Here is a 20,824-nt window from a genome sequence, read left to right as displayed (position 1 = left end):
GCAGTCCTCTATGAGGCGCTGGATGACAGTCCTGACGACATGTATTTGGATTGGTTTCAAGGTCAGCCCATCTGAAGGTCCTGGGCTTGTTGGCCCTGCGTGTGTTAATATTGTTATTTGTAGTATTAGTCTACATATATTCCCTCCTCTTTACATGGTCTCTGCCAACCACTGTCCTGCTGTATCTCTCCTTTTCTTTGTGGTCTCTCACCCTCGCCTCTCTTTTCTCTTTCTATAATTAGCTCTCTTTAATATCCAACTCCAAGGGTATTGTTTTGCAGAGCTGCAAAATAGATGGCCTTTCACCCTGGTAGTTAAAAACAAACTAGGGGTCAAGTTATGGATTAGGACCCATGCTTGTTGGTTTAACCCTTGAAGTAATGAAGCAGCAAAACAAAAAGTGGCTGAGCGGTGCTATGTAAGTTGGCCTGAATCAGGAGGTTTACATAGGTGAACAGTACATCTTGAATGTTTTTCAAACTAAAACTGACAGTTTGTGCGATTCCTCAACCCTTTACTGTTAAAGAGGACTCTGGCTAAAACAGTCTTAATATTAAAGGGCAATGCTGGTTTGTGAAATTTGGGTAGTTTGGGTTTTGTTTTTTAAAATGGTAATATTGTTCTTGCTAAAGAAATTGCTGAGATTTGGGGGCATTAGACTACTCTTCTTGCACTACACAGAAAGTTGAACCTCAATAAAAAATAATGGAAGTCTGCCAATTTGATGACAAACCCTGTATTTAAGAGAGTGAGATCTGAAAGCATAAACTGGGACACAATTGAAACCTTAAACCACAGAGATTGACGTAGATGCTAAAAAAGGACAGAGCTGAACAGAAAGACCTTCCACAGTTTAGCACAGTTCAGACACTGAGCACAGGTTGGTTAAAGTAAACTCTCTACTGTAAAACTACTTATTAAACTACCTAATGAATGAGCAATTGTTTGTTTTATCTTGAAAGGTTTTGGGCTGTTAGGGGATCAGTTTAAAACCTGTGTGATCACCACACTGCTCTGAACTACCTTTTGTTGCCACATTCCCATATCTCAGCAATTAAAACAACAGTTAGTTGTCACTTTCAGCTATCCGTGACAGCCTTCATTAGGAAAATGAGTTCAACTTTTGAGTATTTTGAGCTCTTGTAAATATTAAAACTATTCGGCTATACTTATACAAATTTCTGCCCATCCATAATGGTTAAGTCAAAGAAAGTTTAGGTATTTCAGGTCCTACTAAAAATGAGTAAACTCAATCTGCTCATTAAGACTGTACTATATCCTATATGCACACTATATAACTCAAGATCACAATAAACCAGAATTATCCTTTAAAGGAAATCATTATCAATTATGCCATGCAGTAATACACGATGGGAACTCATCAAAATATACTGATTTTTGGCCAGCGTTCTCTTCTAACAAGGTGTTCCCAATAACACAGAAACAGCCTTCGTGTGTTCCTCTGTCTCTACTCACTCTGTCCCCTGATCTGTGATGTCCACAGCTCACTGATATCTAGTCGCTGGTGATGTCCACTCAAAACAGGAATTTCCTTTGAGTGATCCATGACTACTTCTATGATGGTGTCACTACAAGTAACTGCCATTGTGTGGAAAAAGGAAGACAATGCTCCTGCAATAGAGGAGACTATATAGTTTCAGGCCCACAGTGACCACTACCATGATCAAAGTTTGTTTGAATCTTCCACCTACTGAATTGGATGACCTCAAAAGAGCAACCAATCACTTTGCATTTTCATACAGTACTTTCTGTCTTGCAGTTCTTGCATGTTATGCAGCTTTGCACAATTACCTCATTGTCAGGTAGAAGTAAAGATAGAATCAGATGCTTTGGCTGGATCTCGCCCACATATGTGAAGGGATGCAGAGACAAAACAACATGGTAAAATAGACTGGAATACAACATGAACGGTACTCTGTGCACGTTTTTTTGAAGTTTCTCACGTGACTCCAAAAGTTGTCCACCACTTTGGATGTGATACAACCTTAGCTGGGTTCCTGGGAGTTACTGGGTGAAATCAGTTGCAAAGAAGTTGCTGCAGCAGAAACTTCCTAGTGATTGTTTTTGGTGGCGAGGGCTGCCTGTAGTTTTCATTGGTTTTCTGCAAACAGTCGCTAACACAGTACCACAGTAGTGGTAAAACTAAAAGAAAAAGTGCGTCACAAACCATTTTTCCTTCACAGCCGGTGCGACTTACGCCCGTGTGACTGGGCCCTTACTCACTCGATTCTACATTGTCATCAAAAGTGTGGCATGTTTAAAATGCTGGACAGGTTAACCTCATGTGGTTATTGGTCACGTATCTGCAAAACCCTAATACAAATGGGCAACAGGAATGGTTGACAGCCCCCTGGTGGCCATTAGATAAAGTGCAGGTTTAAGTCACTTCTATGTTGGTTAAATTGTGTCCTGAAATGTGAACTTTAGATTTTGATTACACAACTATAAACTTGAGTTAAACTGCAAAATGTTTGCTTTAATATTAGATTTAATAAAGCTGATAGATTAAGAAGCTTGGAAAGAAAGGGACTGAACTTCTTTAAAGACACTTCACATCTCATCCAAGAGACTTCTTCAGCTCTCAAATTAAATGTGGAGACTCTAAATACCTAGATAGACACTGATTGTATCAACATTCCTTTGTCATATTTGGATGAAATACAAACAAAAAAAGTGTTACTGTCAGTGCTCACAGCGCGTTCTAGAAACCTTGTCCTTGGTAATCGTTTGGTAGGTAGTTCTTAGGTAAAAGAAATATTTCCCCTTAGATGCAGTCCTGAAACTGCAGCCTCCTCTACTGCAGGAACATGCTACTCAGAAAATGTTTCTTTTCCCTGTTGAGAATCTCTAACCTTGTGGTTTGGGGTGGTAAGGAAGTAGAAATAATGTTTCCTTTCCCTCTGGATCCATCTTGCACAGTAGGAACCTAAATATTCAGACTTCATGATAATTCCCCCCTAACTGTCTCCCCTACAGTTGGACCATCTGCGGTGCAGCGACTGGATAGCTCCACGGTGAGAACCTACTCCTGCTGAGAGGAGGAAGAGAGGGACCTTAAACTGTACACTGTATGTAACACAACACAGAATCTCGCCCTGTTTAATGCACAGCTTTCCTCAGAAGCACTTAAAACAGATACTGGATGAAAGAGACGAGGGCCATATTTCCCCCCCAAGATAAGCATATTTGTCTGGTCGGCTTGGCGAGGCTCTGCGGTGTTTTGGCCAGGTAGCTGTGATAAGGTGATAGGAGACAGCAGGGCATGCAGGGAGCTGTGGTCCCATCCTGATGTCTCCCCTTTAATGTCTGTCCAAAAAAGATGAGTCAGTTATGGTCAAAGCTTTAAAAATCAGCTTTTCAGATAAACAAGGAGCGTCTAACACAGAAATTAGTTAACAAAGTTCATTTACATGATTATGACTGTTCACGGCTGCCGTAGAAGGCCTTATGAAACTTATCCAGACTTCACAGATTACTAAGTGAGCTTGCCCTACTCTCCTATCCAACTGCTTTCTTTGTCCTGCCAGGTGCAATGAAAAACTGTAATTTCTCTGAAGTATTTTCTTTGATTTGGGATGCCATCTCACTGTGCCGTCTTTCTGCATCTGCACCACAGAGACGTTCCCTCACAATTTAACTAGCAACCAGATGCTAAAAGCTGAAAAACAATTTTTAAGATTCCAGTTTCCCAAACAATGAGACATTAAACATAATTATGTTTTGCTTAAAAAAACAAAAAAAAAGACAAGAGAGAGTCCTTAAAAACAGTTAAAAATTGTTGAAATGAGTCGGTAATCATAAAACTTTACAAGACCTCAGCTCAATGTTTACTAACGAAACAACGTCCTAATATTTGAACTTGTGTCTTCTTGAATCACCTCTGTGACATAGGCTGTCATCAGTGCATTTACACTGATCAGCCACAACATTAACAGCAGAGAAGTAACACTGATCATCTTTTTGCAATGCGGTTGCAAACCTTTGTCTCTACACTGCTGTAAGACCAAGCAAACTGAGCAGGATGTTCCAAAACAAGCCTGATTCAATAACCCCAAGGACTCAAACATTTTACTACCAGGCACAACAGGACATCCCCAAAGGTCAACTGTCCATGACCTGACAGGTCAGAGCAGATTTGTTGTAAGATTAGGAAGGTGGTTTTATTGTTGTGGCTGTACCAGTTCAGGCATTTCAGTCATGCAATAAGGACTAAGGTTAAAGTGAAATAAGTGTGTAGGGAAAGGTAGAGCACAGCAGAGGGGGTTGAATCAATGAGGGAAAAGGTGCTGTGTTATAACTATAATAAGATCATTGTGCAGGCAGTTTCTAATGCTCTCACCAGCTTGTTATACTCCTACACAGCAAAAAAAGTAAATGATGCAAAGTTCAGAGCATTTCAGAAACTGGGGATACTGTACCAGAACGATACAGTAAGACATTTGCATACCTTTGCAGGCTTCTGCATTTCAGGAGCAGTATTTACTGAAGGTGCAAAACTTGATAAAATATTTACCTACTTACTTTTTGGGGGGATTTGTTTAGTAGCAACATTAAACCTCCTCAGTTTGAAGTTGCAAAGCAGTAAAGCATGAAAACATCCGATGGGAGTGAAGAGTTTTATAGGCGCTATACAGCAGCAGACCTGTCATTATCTGCTGCTGTGTTCAGTTATGGCTCTGCTGTGCGCTGAGCCGCACTTTAGAACAGCTTACAGCCCAAAACACTGTTGTTGAAGTTGTGTGGCTGAGCTGAAAGAACGCAATGAAGCCTGTCAATAAACTGAGTGCATAAAAAAATGTGTAGAAGAAGACTTTAACACCATCCATTAAGCAGACAGGGAAGTAATTAATCATTATGCATAACTTAGTTACCTCAGCTATGTCACATATGTAAATGGGGCTGCATAAAATAAGATCAGGCTCTATGAAACTGCCGGTACCAGATGATCAATATTTACCTCTTAAAGCTGAAAACTATGTTTCCAGGGAGCCTCGTGTTTTATTAACAAGAGCCAAATTCCCAGTCATTGGACTTTTGTGCTGGTTCTTTGTATACAGGTTATATATGTATGCCAGTTAGAACGTGGGAGGAAAAAAAACTGCATCTTGGGCACCTGACTCAGTCCACTGTGGTGAATCTAGTCTGCTCTAGCTTCATATTTCTATTTGCTGGACTTTAACTCCTATCCCCTTTAGTTTGCAAGGGGCAGCCAATGAGAACATAGTCAAACAGAATTTTTTACAGAATTTGTAGGAGGGGCTTGTCAAGGGTTTCCCCAGAGGGCGAAAGCAGGCTGCACATGAGCCTACGCTGTATTTATTGGTGATCAAATATTCTGATTTCCTGTGGGCAATCCTTGCCTTGCCATTAATTCTCATCTGTTCCCAATTGGAAAAAACCTGAAAATACCCCTGGGGCTCCTGTGCCTGAGTTGACCTCATTAGTTTTTCTAATCTGTTATCCCCATCTGAAATTGAGCATTTAGATCACTCTGAAGTATGAATTTTTGCCTCACAGGGATTACTTTCATACACTCATTTCATGAAAAATTGGCTATATTTAATATAAGAATCTACAATTTTAACAGAAAATATGGGGGATTTTAAGAGGTCCCTTTGAAAGTTCTTTTAAAGGCTGATTCATTAAAATAAGGATGCCACTAAATATATCTGAAAGCATCTTTATCCATCTTGTTTATGATACCTACAAGAAAGGTCAAAGGTTCACCTCGAAACATCGAAAAATGGGGTAAAAATAACTAAGTGCTCTCTCATTAAAATTTACTCACTGTTTCCCCTTAAGGTGCAGTTCTGAAAGGAGACTAATTAGTGGAGCTGCTGGACGGGTGAAACCTGCTGAGGAGTGAACCATTCTGACACGCACTGCCAAGAAGCCCTGCTCTCCTCTCTAACACCACCCCCACATCCACAACCCCTTTTCGTCCCCTATAATGTGGGCACCAGACGCCGGTGCTAAACTGTCCTGCAGGCTGTCCCATTTCTACCTTTTACATGTACAGTTACTTGTCAAAGCATAATGTACTGTGTATTTCTTCTACAGGAGATGTGTAGGTTATCTGTAAATTAATATAAATATGCCATTTTTAATATATACATATATATATATGCACACACATAAATATATATATATATGCACACACACAAACACATGTATAAAAAGATATTCAGTTTGTGCAAAAAAAACAAACAAAAAAAAACCCATCTCTGCCACCTCATTTAGTGGACCATAGATTACTATATGCTGCTCTTAACATATTACCCCATCCCTCTAGATCATTTTGTACATATGGTTTTATTTTTTCATTGTGCTGCTGCTGATGATGATAATGATAATTATGACGATGATGATCCTGTGCTGCACCATAAAGTGAGAGGAAGAGACTGGATGTTGTGGCAAAACACACCCTCTAGTGGTGGGGGAAAAAACAACTTCTAGTCCCCATTCTAGCAACTACGTGATCCTTTCTTATGGACTCATTTTTAAAAAAAGCATTTTGAGGGGATGTGTCGACACGCAGGAAAAACATGACAAGCACTTTCTTTAAAAAAAACAAAAAACAAATAAAAAACAAAAACGCATCAACTCAACGGACTATTTAGTAGCCAAGGACAAAATAAAAGAGACGCCGATGCTCTCTGAAGTCGCACAAAACTTCCTCTCAGAGATCAAAGGGGGGAAAAAAGAAGAGGCAGTGCGTCATACATAGAACATGTCACTTGTTGTACTGTATGTTTCGTCAGGCGATGCATTTACACAAAAAGGACAACTACACTTTTAGCCGAGCTGGCCTTCTCCCCCCCTCCTCCCTCCTTTCAGACAAACAGATGAAATAACTGAAAGACAGACTGCTTTAGCTCATAGTGTGTGTAGAGTGTATATGACCATGTTGAAGTGAGGTGACTTAATGATAAAACAAACAAACAAAAAAAAAAACCCTGTTGCTTGCTGTGACTTACATTTGGTGTAATCGTTAACGCTTTTTCTGTCAGTTTTCACAGGGTGACCTGCCGTGCTGCCCTGTTATCTGTCTTTTAGTTATTTCCGACGGACGACTCAAAATCAAGTCTTAAAAGCTTTTAATTTTTCATTTTAATTTCTTCGATTTGCACGAACAACAAATCGCTTTATTTTGTGTCCTGTCCCCCCCCTCCCCCTTTTTTTTTAATTTTAATTTTTATTTTTTTTACTACTTCTTGTACTTTGGTCGAAACAGTGGTGAGCAAACAAATTTTCATTGTCAATAAAACAAACAAAAAAAAAGAAAAATACTGTCAATGAGTCTTCATTATTTTTCATGAATAACAAAGCCATACTTTGCATTCACATTATTATGTTGTTTTCAATACATATACAAAGGGCAGAACAATTTTATGTTATAATGAATATGGCACCTGTATTCTGTAATGTAACCCTGTTTTGCATGAATTGTTTTTGATTTCCAGTTAGTTTGGGTTTTCTCATTTAATTTGTATTGTTTGAAAATGTTTAGTTTTAGGTTAGTTTCTATTAGTTTCAGTGTTAAATTTGTATGGAGGGCATATCCTCGGGGCAAGATTTAGGAAAATTTGTATGTTTTTGTTCACAATCATTTCAGCTTTTATTTTTTCAAAAGTCTAGCTTTGAATTTCAGTCAACTTTTTCACCTCTAGTTGTAGTTTTAACTATAATAACATTCATCAAAATGTTAATAATTTGATTCTGATAACACAGGGTTAGTCATTCAGTTCGATCTCACAGCCTGAAAGTGCGTTAATTGGACGGACTTTAAAAAAAAATTACATACACATATAGTAGCAGTATAGGGGGCTTGTTTACAAGCTGTTGTTTTGTGTGTGTGTCATTTACTTTTTGTTCTGTAGTAAAAAATATTTCCCCCTTTTATGGTATTGCTCCCCTTTTTGTCATGCCTTTGTGAGAAAAAGCACCACAAAATGCCAACTCGGCAGCCAAAATGTATCCAAAAATCAAAACAAGAACAAACAACACGCCGTTCCAGCTAAAGCTGTTCATTCATTTGGATTTAGCCTTTGTTAGTAACATAAAGTGACTACATTAACAAATGCTAAATGCTTCATATGACGTTTTTGTTCACTCCCTTGCATTAAACACACAGGTCTGCACTTTAGTTGCATTACTTTTGTTTCATGACTGATAGCCAGAATCATAAAAATGATTATTCAGTTATTTCTAGATCTAACTGTATGATCCATTCAAAATAGAAATATGAATCCACTTGTGTGGATCTGGACTGGTTTCCAAAGGCTAGACATCAATGTCTACCTTTTCTTAATTTAGAAAACAAGAAAAGTTTCTTATTTCACTGAGAAATTGTGCTCACATTTGCAGCACTTTGTGCGTAGCATGAGCATTTTTGCACACTTATTATTAATGGAGTGACTTTTGTGTTGCCAGAAACTGCTTAGACTGTCCTGTTGGCATCCCACTGATGAACTCCGGCTGCACCGTGTCTGGACGCTCTCTCTATTTGCTTCTCGATGTCTTTAAACACCTCTGGGTCCTCAATAGTTGGAGAGATCTGTGGAAAAAAAAAAAATCTTAACATGTGTAAAATAAGGAGGGGATGTTTTTCTCATTTTCATTCATTATTTTAATATGGCATTATTAGTTCATTAGAAGTATATAACCAGCTTTGCATTAAATATAAATTGAAGTTTTTGACCTTACATTATCTTTTGCATTTACAGTGATGGCTATAATTTCAGTTTGATCTTTTTCCTTGCAGGTACCAGAATAATAACATGATTTTCCATTGCAGATGTAACCATGATCATTCCATAAACATTGCAGTTTGTCGCTTATTCTAGAGTTGTGCTCAAGTTAATTAAAGGTTAAAAGCTACAGCCAGCGCGAGTCTGGCTGATCTATGGAGGGCAAAGGCGTTGAGCTTGGAAGGCCGCACGCGCTTACACAGCACTTATAAGATGTTATTCTTGGTGATTTTGTGCTTAGTCATGTTTTAATATGTTTTAAGTAGAAGTAGCTGATCCAGCAATATTCATTTAATATTATATACTTGATTTAGAGCAATACACACTGATGGTCTGAGTAAATGAAAGAGTCCTTGTAGCTGCCATGTTGTGTCTTAGCAGGGTACAGACGGTTCCAGGAGACGGGGGCAGTCAGCGTCTGCCCTCGGGAAGGAGACAATGTTATTCTTTGTGTTAAATAAAATTGTCAACATTGATTGTATTGCACCTGTCACTACGCATGAAGGGGCGTTCTAATACCCTGATTTCATAAAACTATGGTGATGTGTTTTTTGAGATGAGATCTGAGACCGTCTGCATACAGTGTCCATCTCCCACGTGTGTGATCATTAAATCATCGTTTGACTCAACCCGACCGGACCAGTGTTGTTATTATGGGTTTTTTCCTCTGGTGTCCATCCCCAATATTTTGAACCTTAACATTTTGGGGGCTCGTCCTGTGATATTGGGGTGGATGTGCGAGGTGTGGACGGTCTGAGGTGGTCGAGCGGACAGGCACGGACCAGGGATCTGATGTGAGTGAGTGAGCTTCCCGGGTGCATCTAAAAGGTAAGGCACTGCCTGTTGAGTTGATTCCCAAATTGTGCCAAATTGGGCTGCATTAAATTAAAAGTCTACTCACTGACGTTGCTGGTGGGTGTCTGTTTTGATTTTGATGAGAATCACCGTGTGTTATGCAGTTAAAGTTGCTTAAGAGTATTTAATGAAGTTGAAGAAATATGAACGTAATAATGTTGGGTTTGAGTCCCTGGATATTGAGTTAAAGGCTCAGGTAGTTTGGTAGGGAATTGGTCATGTTGTTGGTTAAAGTCCAAATTGGTTATAAGTGTGGTCCTGTGTGATTATAAGTGAGGGTTGGCTCCATTGACCTCTAGGTGGCACTTGCCTTAGTCAGACTCTTGTTTTAGGGTGTTGACTGTTGTTTCAAATTGTTACAAATTATTATAGGACGGCACCAGAAGTTGCTAAGAAGCGCATAGCCCGGAGGGTACGCTCCCTCCTGGCCGTGGACGCGCGGTCTTGACCTGTCGGCGAACAGGGTTAGTTCAGTTTGGCTTAACTGTGGGGTACAGGGCATCCCGGAATCAAGCTAGGAGTTAGAGTCTCCTCACCGTTTTAAACGGTGTCATGTGCTTTTTTGGATACTGTTAAATTGAGTTAGGGATTTTAGAAATTAGGTCAGAAACTGTTCCAGAAGTAACAGATACTGTTTAATTGATTACAAAAAAGTTACCTTTCTTCGGTTGGACCCGTTATGGTTAAATTTGTCGAAATTGTGTAGGTGCTCTTTAGAAATTAGGTCAGAAACTGTTCCAGAAGTAACAGATACTGTTCAATTGGTCGTAAAAAAAGTTATCTTTCTTCGGTGAGACCCGTTATATTAAATTTGTCGAAATTTGTTAGGTGCTGAATCTGTCAGGCCTGTCAGTGATTGTAAATATAAGACGTCTTTTGTAATATAAAATAATAGAATTTTGTCTGAGCTTTGTGTGACCCTGTGTGTGACGAGAGCGCACTGCAGCGCTGCGAGCTATTTTTAGACGGTGTGTGAACATGCAAATGAGCTGGTGGCAGGAAGGAGAACGGAGCTTCTTCACTTCCTGCCCAGAGTGTGTGAGCCTTATAAGCAGAAGGCTTTTTATTGCTGAAAGCTTGTAAATAAGCTGCTGGCTTTGATGTTATAACAATGTAAATAGTTTTTGATTTAAAAAGAGTGGTTTAAATAATTTTCAGACACACCTTGCAAATGTGCTTATAATGAGTTGGCACTCGGCCTTTTGAAGGTCAGAAGCTTCGTTCGGCGTGACTGTCCGGACTGATAAAGTGTAGTAAATGCCTTGAGTGCAGAGGGCTAAATGCAAACAAGCTTACACACACATAGGTTATGATTAGAATAGGTCCCTAGAAGGCTTTTGAATGTTTTAAACCAAGTCTGAATCACTAGAAGGTTATTAGTTAATTACAGTTGATTTATGTAATATAAAAAGCATTTAAGACTGAGTAACTTCAGTTTTTGAGGAGGATAAGAGAGTGTTCCTAGATCAGAGTAAGTTGCTGTAAGTCAGTTGAAAATAATTTAATTAAATCCTAAACATTTTATACTGATAGCATAACTGATTTTAAGCTATATTTTGAGCAAGTAGCAAGCATGACAAAACAAATTTCCCACGTGTGGGACTAATAAAGGTTATCTTATCTTATCTTATCTTATCTTATCTTATCTTATCTTAAGTAAAGTTCATGAAGTTTTCTGAGCTGCCATGACACAGAGAAAGTGGAGTGTTTCACCCTGAAAGGATGAAATGATGCTCTGCCTTTGTAGTCAAGTTCAAACATAGGCCGTAAATAAATATGAGCCACTAATAAGCGTGACATAATTAATAACTTCAAACAATAAAGCATATTGAGTGAGTGACCCAGATAACAAACTTTATGAGCACGCAATAAAGTGGACCTGTTAGAACCCCTTTGACATTTGTCCCTTCAACAATAAATGATTATATTGTGTCCCATGCATTAAACAGTCCCATTTAACACAGATAATTTCCTATTTATATAAAATATAAGCAAACATGGCAGCGCTGCATTCTGTCACTTGTTGTATAAAAATTACTGAAATGGAGGGTTTGCTGGGGGTCAGCTGTGAGTGTCACGTTGTCGCACATGAAGGTGATGCACCTTATGAGATGACAGTGTGGTCTGAGATTGAGGTGCATGAATTAAATACCTATGTGCAACGTTGTCTTCTCCTATTTCGAGGCTTAAAGGAGATAACTGAGAATGAAAATGATCCAAATTGGGTGCCTACAGACGCGGCTCATTTTGCTTATGCTACGATAGAACACGGTGAATTTGTCACTTTGTGAGCAAACATGATATTGCTTTGGGGCAATTTTCTGAGAAAAATTTAAGGCTGTGTGAATGAATTCGAGCTGTGTTATTGTTTTGTGCCCCGAGGTCAATATGTAGTGTGTATGATATTATAACATTTATATTACAGAGTGAAAAGTGGTCATTATAAGTGAATATTGAAAGAGGCTTGGTTAAGTCTTGACACACTGCGTTGGCTGTGTGTCTTACCAAGCAGATCACAAGGAGACAGTGACCCTTGGAGGAGTGAAAGTAATTGTGAAACTTAACAGGCAGACGCTGCGGGCTGACCCAAAGGGAGGAGCCGTATAACGTCACAAAAAGGGAGGTAAGCCTGTGTTCTAGGATAATGGCTGACGGCCCGAGCATGACACCTACTGGGCACAGAGGCTATAAGCCTCTGAAGGAGCAGCAGGAACAGTTAAAAAGAGCCATTCGTTTAGCTTCTCCTGGATCATCAAAATTAGCTGAGAAGGAATGCAAAGCAATGGAAGCTGAGCTAAGCAAGCTTATTGCTTCCCAACAGAGAGGGCTGGATGACAAAATAGCCCTAAGTCTTGTGCTCAAAATAGAAAGAGAGAGATGTGAGCAGCAACTGGAACAACTGCAAACCGAGGCAGAGAAACGTTCAATTAACTGGAGAATTAACCAACAAATCAAGAAACTACAGCAAACACATGCAAAGTGTTGCAAGTGGATGTTCTTGTGGAACGGAGCATCTTCCTGGATGGAGGAGGATGACACAGCTGAAACAGAAGATATGGAAAGCATAGTGGAGGCTTTGAAACAACTGAAAAAGCAAAATAAGAAGCTGGAAGACCAAATGAAGAACTGGATTCCAAAACCAGGAGATGCTAACAAGTATCACACAGCAGAGATTCTTCCTTGGGCCACATTAACATCTAATGCTGTAGGACGACAACATGTCATGCCTGTAATGACCCTAAGGGGAGGACAAGTTCAGGGCCCAGATGGACAGACGGCAGCGGTTGTAGGAGGAGTAGCTGATGTTGAATACACCAGGGCACCACTGGTGTTTCATAACGAAGGGCCTATGACAGTTAAATGTCAGTCCCTGAGTGGGGGAGGGAAAGTGATAACATTAGCCGCAGATGAAGGCTTGACTTCGCCTTCCTGTTCACATGAGAGAGGAGACAGGCCAGAAGCCGAAGCATCAAGAGAGAGCCTGCCAGACCATACTGGAGAAGCGGATCGGACCCCAACAAACAAGGAAATGATTTCACCGGTGGAAAGGATAGCACAACCGGCTTTCATCGAGCTTCCAACACCAGCAAGAGAAGAGCAGGCCCATACCAGCAGGTCAAAACACTCCAAAGCAATGGCCAAGTCAGACACATGGGCAGGAGAAGTATTCGGACGAATGCTTGAAGACCCGCAAGGGCTATTGGAAGTATTAAATACGCTGAAGACCGTAAAGGACAAAATGACCAAAAGCATGGCAGAAGAGGAGAGCGACAATGATTCATCTACCTCAGAGGAGGAAGATAACGACAGAGGAGGAGTCGCGTCAGAACCAAGTATAGCCAGGAATCTTAGGTCGAGACAGGTGAAAAAAGAGCAGGGACAGAGGAGGCCTATTTTTAAGAGTTTAAAAGGCAAGGGAAAATTGGGACAGTGTAAAACTGTGACCAAAGCAGAAAAAGCTGCGGGCACTCATTATAATTTGCCTTTAGTGGCTGGTGCAAAAAATGAACCAGTGTACCGCGCATACAAAGTAAGAGATTTGGAGGCATTGGTTAAACAGCTTCCAACTATAACTGGAGGAGGAGCAAGGTGGTTGCGTGAATTAGGCAGGCTAACAGAAGGAGAAGAGCTTGCGATTGGTGATTTTCGCGCCATTTCTGCGCGGTGTATGCTCGGTGGTGGGCTAGCAGATGTAGAGGCCATAGCTCGCACAACTCGCTATGCAAATGATTTGCCTTATCATGAAGTGCAATGTGCTTTGTCTGACGCAGTCCGTGAAAAGTACCCAACCCCTAACACAGGAGCCATACCTAAAATAACTTGGGACCCCCAAAACACACCTAGAGAGTTTTTAGAAAAAGCCAGAGATCAGTGGTTGTTAGAAACAGGTACCCATCCGGGTAGGGAAGGTGAGCATCGGGCGTGGTTTCGCTCAGCGGTGCTGGCAGGGCTGCCAAATCAGGTCATAGAAGATCTACAGAAAAACCCAGATTTTGCCGTAGCAGATTCGGTGCAGTGGGAAAGACACGTCTCACATCGTTTACAGCTGGAGCAGGACAGGGCGAACAAGCAGAAAAAAAGAGTTGGAGGAGGCACAAGCGTCTCTACTCAAACTACAGTTGGCGGAGGCCAGAAACAAAGCCTGCGAAAAGAAAAAAGAGGAAAAAGAAAAAACAGAAAAAATGATGATAGTTGCGACCCAGCCTGGTCCTGGGCCTGAATGGCCAGATAGTGGCCCGGGTCCCTGCACTAATGACGGATGGCCCGCCAATGCACCAAGGCAGAACCAACCCACAGGGAATTGGGGAACCGGTGGATCGTACAGAGGGCGTGGTGGCTCAGCGGGGGGAGTACAAAGAGCTCGTGACACGGGGAATCTCAGCAGTGTGCCTTGGAATGTCTGTTGGAATTGTGGAGCAGAGGGTCATTGGAGCAAATATTGCCCAGAACGTCGTCAGAACAATCAAAGAAGAGGCTACCAATCCCAGGCACGTGGAGCTCCGAGAGCAAGAGATGGCTATAGGGGAGCATATCAGGCCCCAAACCCGAGTGCAGCACCAGCCGCGCAGTATCCGGTGGCTGACTGGAGGGAGGACCAGTACTGAAGGGACCCGGAGGGACAAAACAGCATGGAAATGGCAGATCCCATGCTGTTAATGACTGTGGAAGGGACAGAATTACCCTTCTTAGCGGACACTGGCGCAACCTATTCAACCTTGAGAGCAGCACCAGACAGTGCAAAGTTGTCCTGCCACACAGCGAACGTGGTGTGTATTTCCGGGATCCCAACAACTCTGCCAGTGACTGACCCAGCTTTGACAAAGCTGGGCAAGCAGACTTTGAAACACAACTATGTGGTGTCATCGCAAGCGCCAGTAAATCTCATGGGCAGGGACCTGCTCGTGAAGTTGGGCGCCACAATCACATGTTCAGCAGATGGATTATCTGTGACTCTACCAGGGGGCCAGCATTTTCCGTGCCTGGGAACAAATTCAAAGACTCAATATCTGCTTCAAGACTGTGAAAGAGCAAAAGCCGACATCTACTGGGGGAGACTAGTGAAAGAGGATGTTCTGAGGCAATTTCAGCTGTGGAGACCCTGGATAATGAGCTTGGCAGTTTACCTCCCTCCGCGCGAACCTTACCACGTGTCTTTGTTTTATGATAAAGATAGTGACGACACCTATCGTGAATTATTTCAGTCTGATCTTGAGGGTCAGACGTGGAATGTGCAAACACATGACATCTACATCGGACCAGAAGGTGTAGCCGCGGCTGTGAAATTAACTGATGAACAACTGCCTTGGTACAATGTGGAAGAAAATTCAACCCCTCACATTACATTGGCGGTCCACCAAGGTCATGGTGCAGGTGATCTGGGTCCAATGGTCAGGCGTGCACTGGACGACACAGGGTGGCAAAGAACCCAAATTCCTAACTTATCTTATGCTCCAAATTGTAAAACCTATCGCATAACTTGTGCCTGTGATGACACAGTGATCTTGGAACATAAAGAAATTTCAAAAACACATGGTGAGGAGAGAGTAGATCATTCTGATGCAGTTGCTAGATTGTCGAATCTGCCTGACAGTCTATGGTCAAAAGGGCCCACGGATGTTGGCCTAGCTAAGTGTCCTCCTGTCTTGTTCCAGCTGAAATCAAACACACCAATCAATAGACCACAGTATAAACACAAACCTGAAGCAGAGGAAGGAATTACAGAAACAATAGAAGGCCTGTTAAGGGCCGGGGTGTTAGAGCCCTCTCACTCACTGTGGAACACACCAATTCTACCAGTGGAGAAACATGGAACAGGAAAATACCGCATGACACATGATTTGAGAGCCATTAATGAAATATTACTCTCTACCACTGCACCAGTACCAAATCCGTACACAGCTTTATCAGCTATCACATGTGGCCAAAAGTGGTTCACGTGCATTGACCTGGCAAATGCATTCTTTTGTCTTCCTCTGCATGAGTCATTCAGAGACATTTTTTCATTCACATACAGAGGCCAACAACTCGGAGACACACGGTTGCCACAAGGCTTTGCACTTTCTCCAGGCATTTTCATTAAGGTGCTTAAAGAAGCCCTGTCGTCATGTCATTTGCCTGATGATTGTACATTAATACAATATGTTGATGATCTTCTCATTGCAGCCCCGTCAGCAGCGGATTGTACAGCGGCGTCGTTCGTTGTGTTGAATAGGTTGGCGGAATGCGGCTTTGAAGTAAGTAAAGACAAGCTGCAGTTAGTTCGCCCTGAAGTGACCTTTTTGGGCCGGGTAATCGCACACAAATCAGTGGGTTTGATGAACACACACAGAGACCAAATTCTGACACACCCAAAACCGCGAACTGTGAGAGAAATGCTTTCTTTTCTTGGTTTAACAGGTTACAGCAGGCAGTTCATTCTGGATTATGCAGGTAAAACTGCCCCTTTAAGGGGCCTAATGAAGCAAGTTGGCGTTCGACACCTTAAGGCTGAGCTGCCTTGGACGCCTGAAGCTGAAGTCGCATTTATTAGGGTAAAACAGGATTTATAAAGGGCCTAAGATTTAGTCACACCCAACTATGATGAGCCATTCTAATTGGATGTTTCTGAAACAAACTCAATTGTGAATGGAGTGTTGTTTCAGAAAAAAAAGGGGGGGGGGGGGTAGAGATGTGCTCATGTATGTAAGTGTAAAACTACATCCAACAGAAGCAAAGCATCCTACATGCACACAACATGCAGCAGGGGTCGCTAGAATTATCCAAAAAAACAGCACATGTAGTGAGAGAACACCCACTAAAAATACTTACTACACATAGCATAGTGGCATACGTGAATTCACAAGCATTTTGTATGTCACCACGGGCACAACAGAGACTGAGCAAAGTCTTAGAGGCCCCAAATTTGATGACTGCGCCAAAAGAGCACAGATTGAGGAAAAGATTAGAGAGGACCTGAAGGCCGAACCCATACCGGGAGCTGAGGACTGGTTCACCGATGGATGTTGCCACCGAGACGAAGGAGGACTGAAAGCAGGGTGTGCGGTGGTTTGCAGAGTAGAAGGAGATTATCAGGTCAGAGAGTCAGGAAGGATTGAGGGAAAGCAGTCGGCCCAGAGAGCTGAAGTGATAGCCCTAGCTCGAGCTTTGAGACTAGCCAAGAACAGGAGAGTGAACATCTACACCGATTCGGCATATGCGTTTGGAGCAGCGCAAGTGGAGCTGCCTCAGTGGAAAAGAGCAGGATTCAGAACAGCAACCAATGCACCTATTTCCCACAAACATGAAATGGAGGAACTGGAAAAAGCCTTGGCTGACCCAGAGGAGGTGAGTATTATAAAATGCAAAGCTCACTCCCAAGGAACCAGCATGGTGGAAAAAGGAAACCAGAGAGCAGACGAAGCCGCGAAGGAGGCCGCAGGCTACAAAGGACGTAGAGAAAAATGATACAGGTAACTCCAGAAGAGGAGATATCTGTTGACCTGATTGAGGAAGTCAAACAGGCCCAGGAGGAGGCATCCCCAGAGGAAAAGGGGGTGTGGAAAAACAAAGGAGCCTGGCAGGATGGAAATTTGTGGAGGGGGCCAGACGGGCGCCCCGTGCTGACAGCCAAAATGGCAGAACAGAAGGTGGATGAAGCCCACGGACTCGCCCACGTGGGGATAGCCCAGATGGAGAGAAACTTGTGTCATTGGTGGCATCCTGAGCTGCAAACAGGGAGACAGTTTCCGGCACCTTGGACGGTGGGCTCGGTTGAACGGGACAAAAAGGGGAACCGGTCCCACGCAGACTACTGGAACGAGTTAAAGGCGCTTGTGTCCAGTTTCACAAAACAGGCGGCTGGTGAAGGGCCCACAGGAGAAGGAGAGGTCCCGGACGCGAAAACAGTGTGGCTGAGAGTCATCAAACGCAAGTGGAAGGAACCCCGCTGGATTGGTCCATACGAGGTATCGGCTCGGACGGCGACAGCAGTCCAACTGAAGGGGAAAGGCGACACCTGGTATCACTGGACGCAGTGGGCTTGGTGGGGAAGGATCAATCTCCACCCAACACAGGTGAAATTGAGAGGCAGAATAAACCCTCACACCTGTGCAACGGGCCGACCGGTGGTCTACCCGGAAGGTCGAAGAAAGAAGAGCAGCCTAGGAGGAGATCGCCGCGCCAACGAAAAGGAGCGGTACCACACTGAACACCTAGAACAAGAGAGAGGCTCTGATAAAGGGCTTTGAACTTTTTACTACACCATAACATTCACATACCACCATGCCATCACAACAATTAGACACTGGTGATGAAAGAAGAGTTTCAAAAGCCATCACAATGTTAAAAATTATTATGAGTTTGATGTCAATTATGTTGCTAATCATGGCTATTTGTTTTTTGATTTGTTTGTTGCAGACCGACCCGGGAAACCAGTCTGAGCACGGAGGCCATGCCAGTCCGGCGTTGTTTGATACACCAATTACATCACGCGTGATCTATAGTGATTTAAAGCTGCGGGCAAGAGTGAAGCGCGAGGTCTCTGGTAAAAAGGATGAGTGTCTCAGCACATATGGTGGTTTAGAATTAGATTATGTTATTGGCCCCACAATTTCTTTTATGTTTGATCTGTGTGATGTTGTTAATTGTAGGGACGTCGGCAGTGCCTGGAGGGGATATAATGTGTGGCTCTGTTGGGATTATTCAGTGAGTACGCACTGCGAGAGGGGAAATCGTCCATATGACAGCTGGTGCCGTAATTGGGACCAGGTAAGGGGTTACACTGGGCAAAATTGGGAACCGTTAGAACTAGGATCAGAAAACGAGCTTAAACTACAGAGGGATTTTAGCCCCTCTGGAAACGCGTTAACCTTATCATTGGGGAATTGGCATCGCAAACAATCTATGTATTTGGTTCTGGGGGTGGAAATAGCGGGGGTTGATCCAAAAGGGTTAAGAACGCAAGAACGTAGATAGGATCAATTATGTTCACTATAATGTACTGAGGCTCTCTAACCTCACCAGAGACGGCATGGAGGGGTTGGCGGAGCAGGTGGGTCCGACCTCGTTAATGGGAGTGCAGAATAGAATGGACCTTGATGTTGTTAGCGGAAAAAAGGGGGCGTTTGTTCTATATTGGCCGATCAGTGTTGTAATTTTATTCCAAACAAGACTGCTCCAAATGTGTCGGTAACCAAGGCTCTGGAGGGCCTAAAGAGCCTTTCTGAAACTATGCATGATCACTCCGGTGTTGATAGTCCGTTGGAAGGCTGGCTGACCTCAGTGTTCGGACGGTGGAAGGGGGTTATCGCTTCGGTCATGTTTTCTTTGTCTGTTGTGGTGGGTATTATGGTTATTTGTTGTTGTTGTCTCATCCCTTGTGCCAGAAGAATGTTTAAAAGGTATGTCTGTGAGGGCAGTGGACCCTGGAGTCCTTACTCCAATGTCCATGATGCCAATGATGCATGTAGAACTGAATGTGTAGGCCAAGGGGGGAAACAACTGTTTGTGACCTCTGGATTCTCCAGAGGTCAACAGAGGGAATTGTAAAATAAGGAGGGGATGTTTTTCTCATTTTCATTCATTATTTTAATATGGCATTATTAGTTCATTAGAAGTATATAACCAGCTCTGCATTAAATATAAATTGAAGTTTTTGACCTTACATTGTATTTTGAACCTTAACACATGGAAAAAAAAAAAACGTATAAGAATTTTGAAACTACCTTTTAAGTGGTTCATTTATTCTTTTTTCTTTTAATATATTTATTTTTGGAGTTTTTGCTTTTATTTTGATAAGTCAGTAGACATTTCCTTATGATGGGCACATTAATGAGTATTTTTAGCAAGTTAAAGATTCCTGCGGGTCTTTTGCTGTTACCCTTGTGTTCTTTTTTCTACCTTTTTCAGATGCACGCTCTCTTCTTGGTCTGATCTTTGCAATACACCCACTTAGTCCCCAGTTTTTTCCCCCCTTTGAAGACATTTTTGATATTATTATTTTGATATTAATGGTCTTGAAGCTGCCAGGTTTCTAGTCCAAAGCACAACTTTGATGGTGATAAATAGCACAAGTAATAGTCCAGAAATTTCACAGCGAGAGAGTGGGCGCTGTGTGTTCTTCCTCCTGCACAGTGAAGGCACAATGCATGAAAACAACAACAAACAGAATGTTTTCTGAGGAATCAATGCAGGAATCCTTGTCACACTGAAACGTTTTGTGCAGCTGAAAATTTTGTTGACAAATCCACCATATGAGGAGATATTCTCAAGTTATTCTCTCCTGGAGACTACTGAGACTGAAAACTCAAAAGAGCCACAATTTTGTTTTGAGTGAGTGTGTGGTTTACTAATGCACCATCGTCGCTCAAATTCTAAGTAGCAAAATTAGCATTACCATCTCCAGAGTTGCTGTAAAGCCTTTGCAAAAGCAAAAAAAAATTTCATTCAGAGATTTTATCCTTCAGCATCTACTTGTGTTTGATGATAATAATGCACTACATGTGTCCTTAACAGCTGAGTCTTACCTTGTAGGGCTTGCCATTGACCAGATTGGATAAAGAGGAGCGAGGAATCTTTCCAGAACGTGTCTTTGGCAACCCGCGGACAAAGAGCACTTTCTTAAAGGCAGCCACTGGACCGACGGTGTCTCTCACAAGTTTCACAATCTCATTCACGATCTCCTCTTCCGTTTTCTGCACACCTGAGACGTGTAGCGCAAA

General features: G+C 42.2%; 2 protein-coding genes and 1 pseudogene across 9 annotated transcripts in view; 2 read left to right on the top strand and 1 right to left on the bottom strand.

The window, feature by feature from the left end:
• ppfia2 (PTPRF interacting protein alpha 2) overlaps positions 1 to 10,011 on the top strand; it is a 183,474-nt gene extending 173,463 nt beyond the window's left edge. The window contains exons 29-31 of one of the 6 annotated variants that reach the window (XM_086269667.1): positions 5 to 61; positions 2,998 to 3,089; positions 5,824 to 10,000. In XM_086269667.1, the coding sequence (XP_086125793.1) occupies positions 5 to 61; positions 2,998 to 3,056 (116 nt within the window). In that variant the 3' untranslated portion in view covers positions 3,057 to 3,089; positions 5,824 to 10,000. Of the gene's footprint in view, positions 1 to 4; positions 3,090 to 5,823 lie in introns of all 6 variants that reach the window. The other 5 variants (XM_086269665.1, XM_086269664.1, XR_015125782.1 and 2 more) reach the window with 5 other exon arrangements.
• acss3 (acyl-CoA synthetase short chain family member 3) overlaps positions 5,982 to 20,824 on the bottom strand; it is a 65,117-nt gene continuing 50,274 nt past the window's right edge. The window contains exons 15-17 of one of the 3 annotated variants that reach the window (XR_015125784.1): positions 20,630 to 20,805; positions 18,211 to 18,316; positions 8,451 to 8,578 (exon numbers count right to left, since the gene is read on the bottom strand). Coding sequence is in view for 2 of the 3 variants with exons in the window: in XM_086269671.1 (XP_086125797.1) it covers positions 8,462 to 8,578; positions 20,630 to 20,805 (293 nt within the window). In the remaining variant the exon portion in view is untranslated. Of the gene's footprint in view, positions 8,579 to 18,210; positions 18,317 to 20,629; positions 20,806 to 20,824 lie in introns of all 3 variants that reach the window. The other 2 variants (XM_086269671.1, XM_086269670.1) reach the window with 2 other exon arrangements.
• Positions 12,077 to 14,737, top strand: LOC147310187 (uncharacterized; annotated as a pseudogene).

The sequence above is a fragment of the Aulonocara sp. 'chitande type north' Nkhata Bay genome, linkage group LG17 (genome assembly GCF_057382095.1).
Source record: "Aulonocara sp. 'chitande type north' Nkhata Bay isolate Kocher_YH1m ecotype deep benthic linkage group LG17, A_spYH_male_GT1.1, whole genome shotgun sequence".
NCBI lineage: Eukaryota > Metazoa > Chordata > Actinopteri > Cichliformes > Cichlidae > Aulonocara > Aulonocara sp. 'chitande type north' Nkhata Bay.
This window is presented reverse-complemented; position numbering and strand designations above follow the sequence as displayed.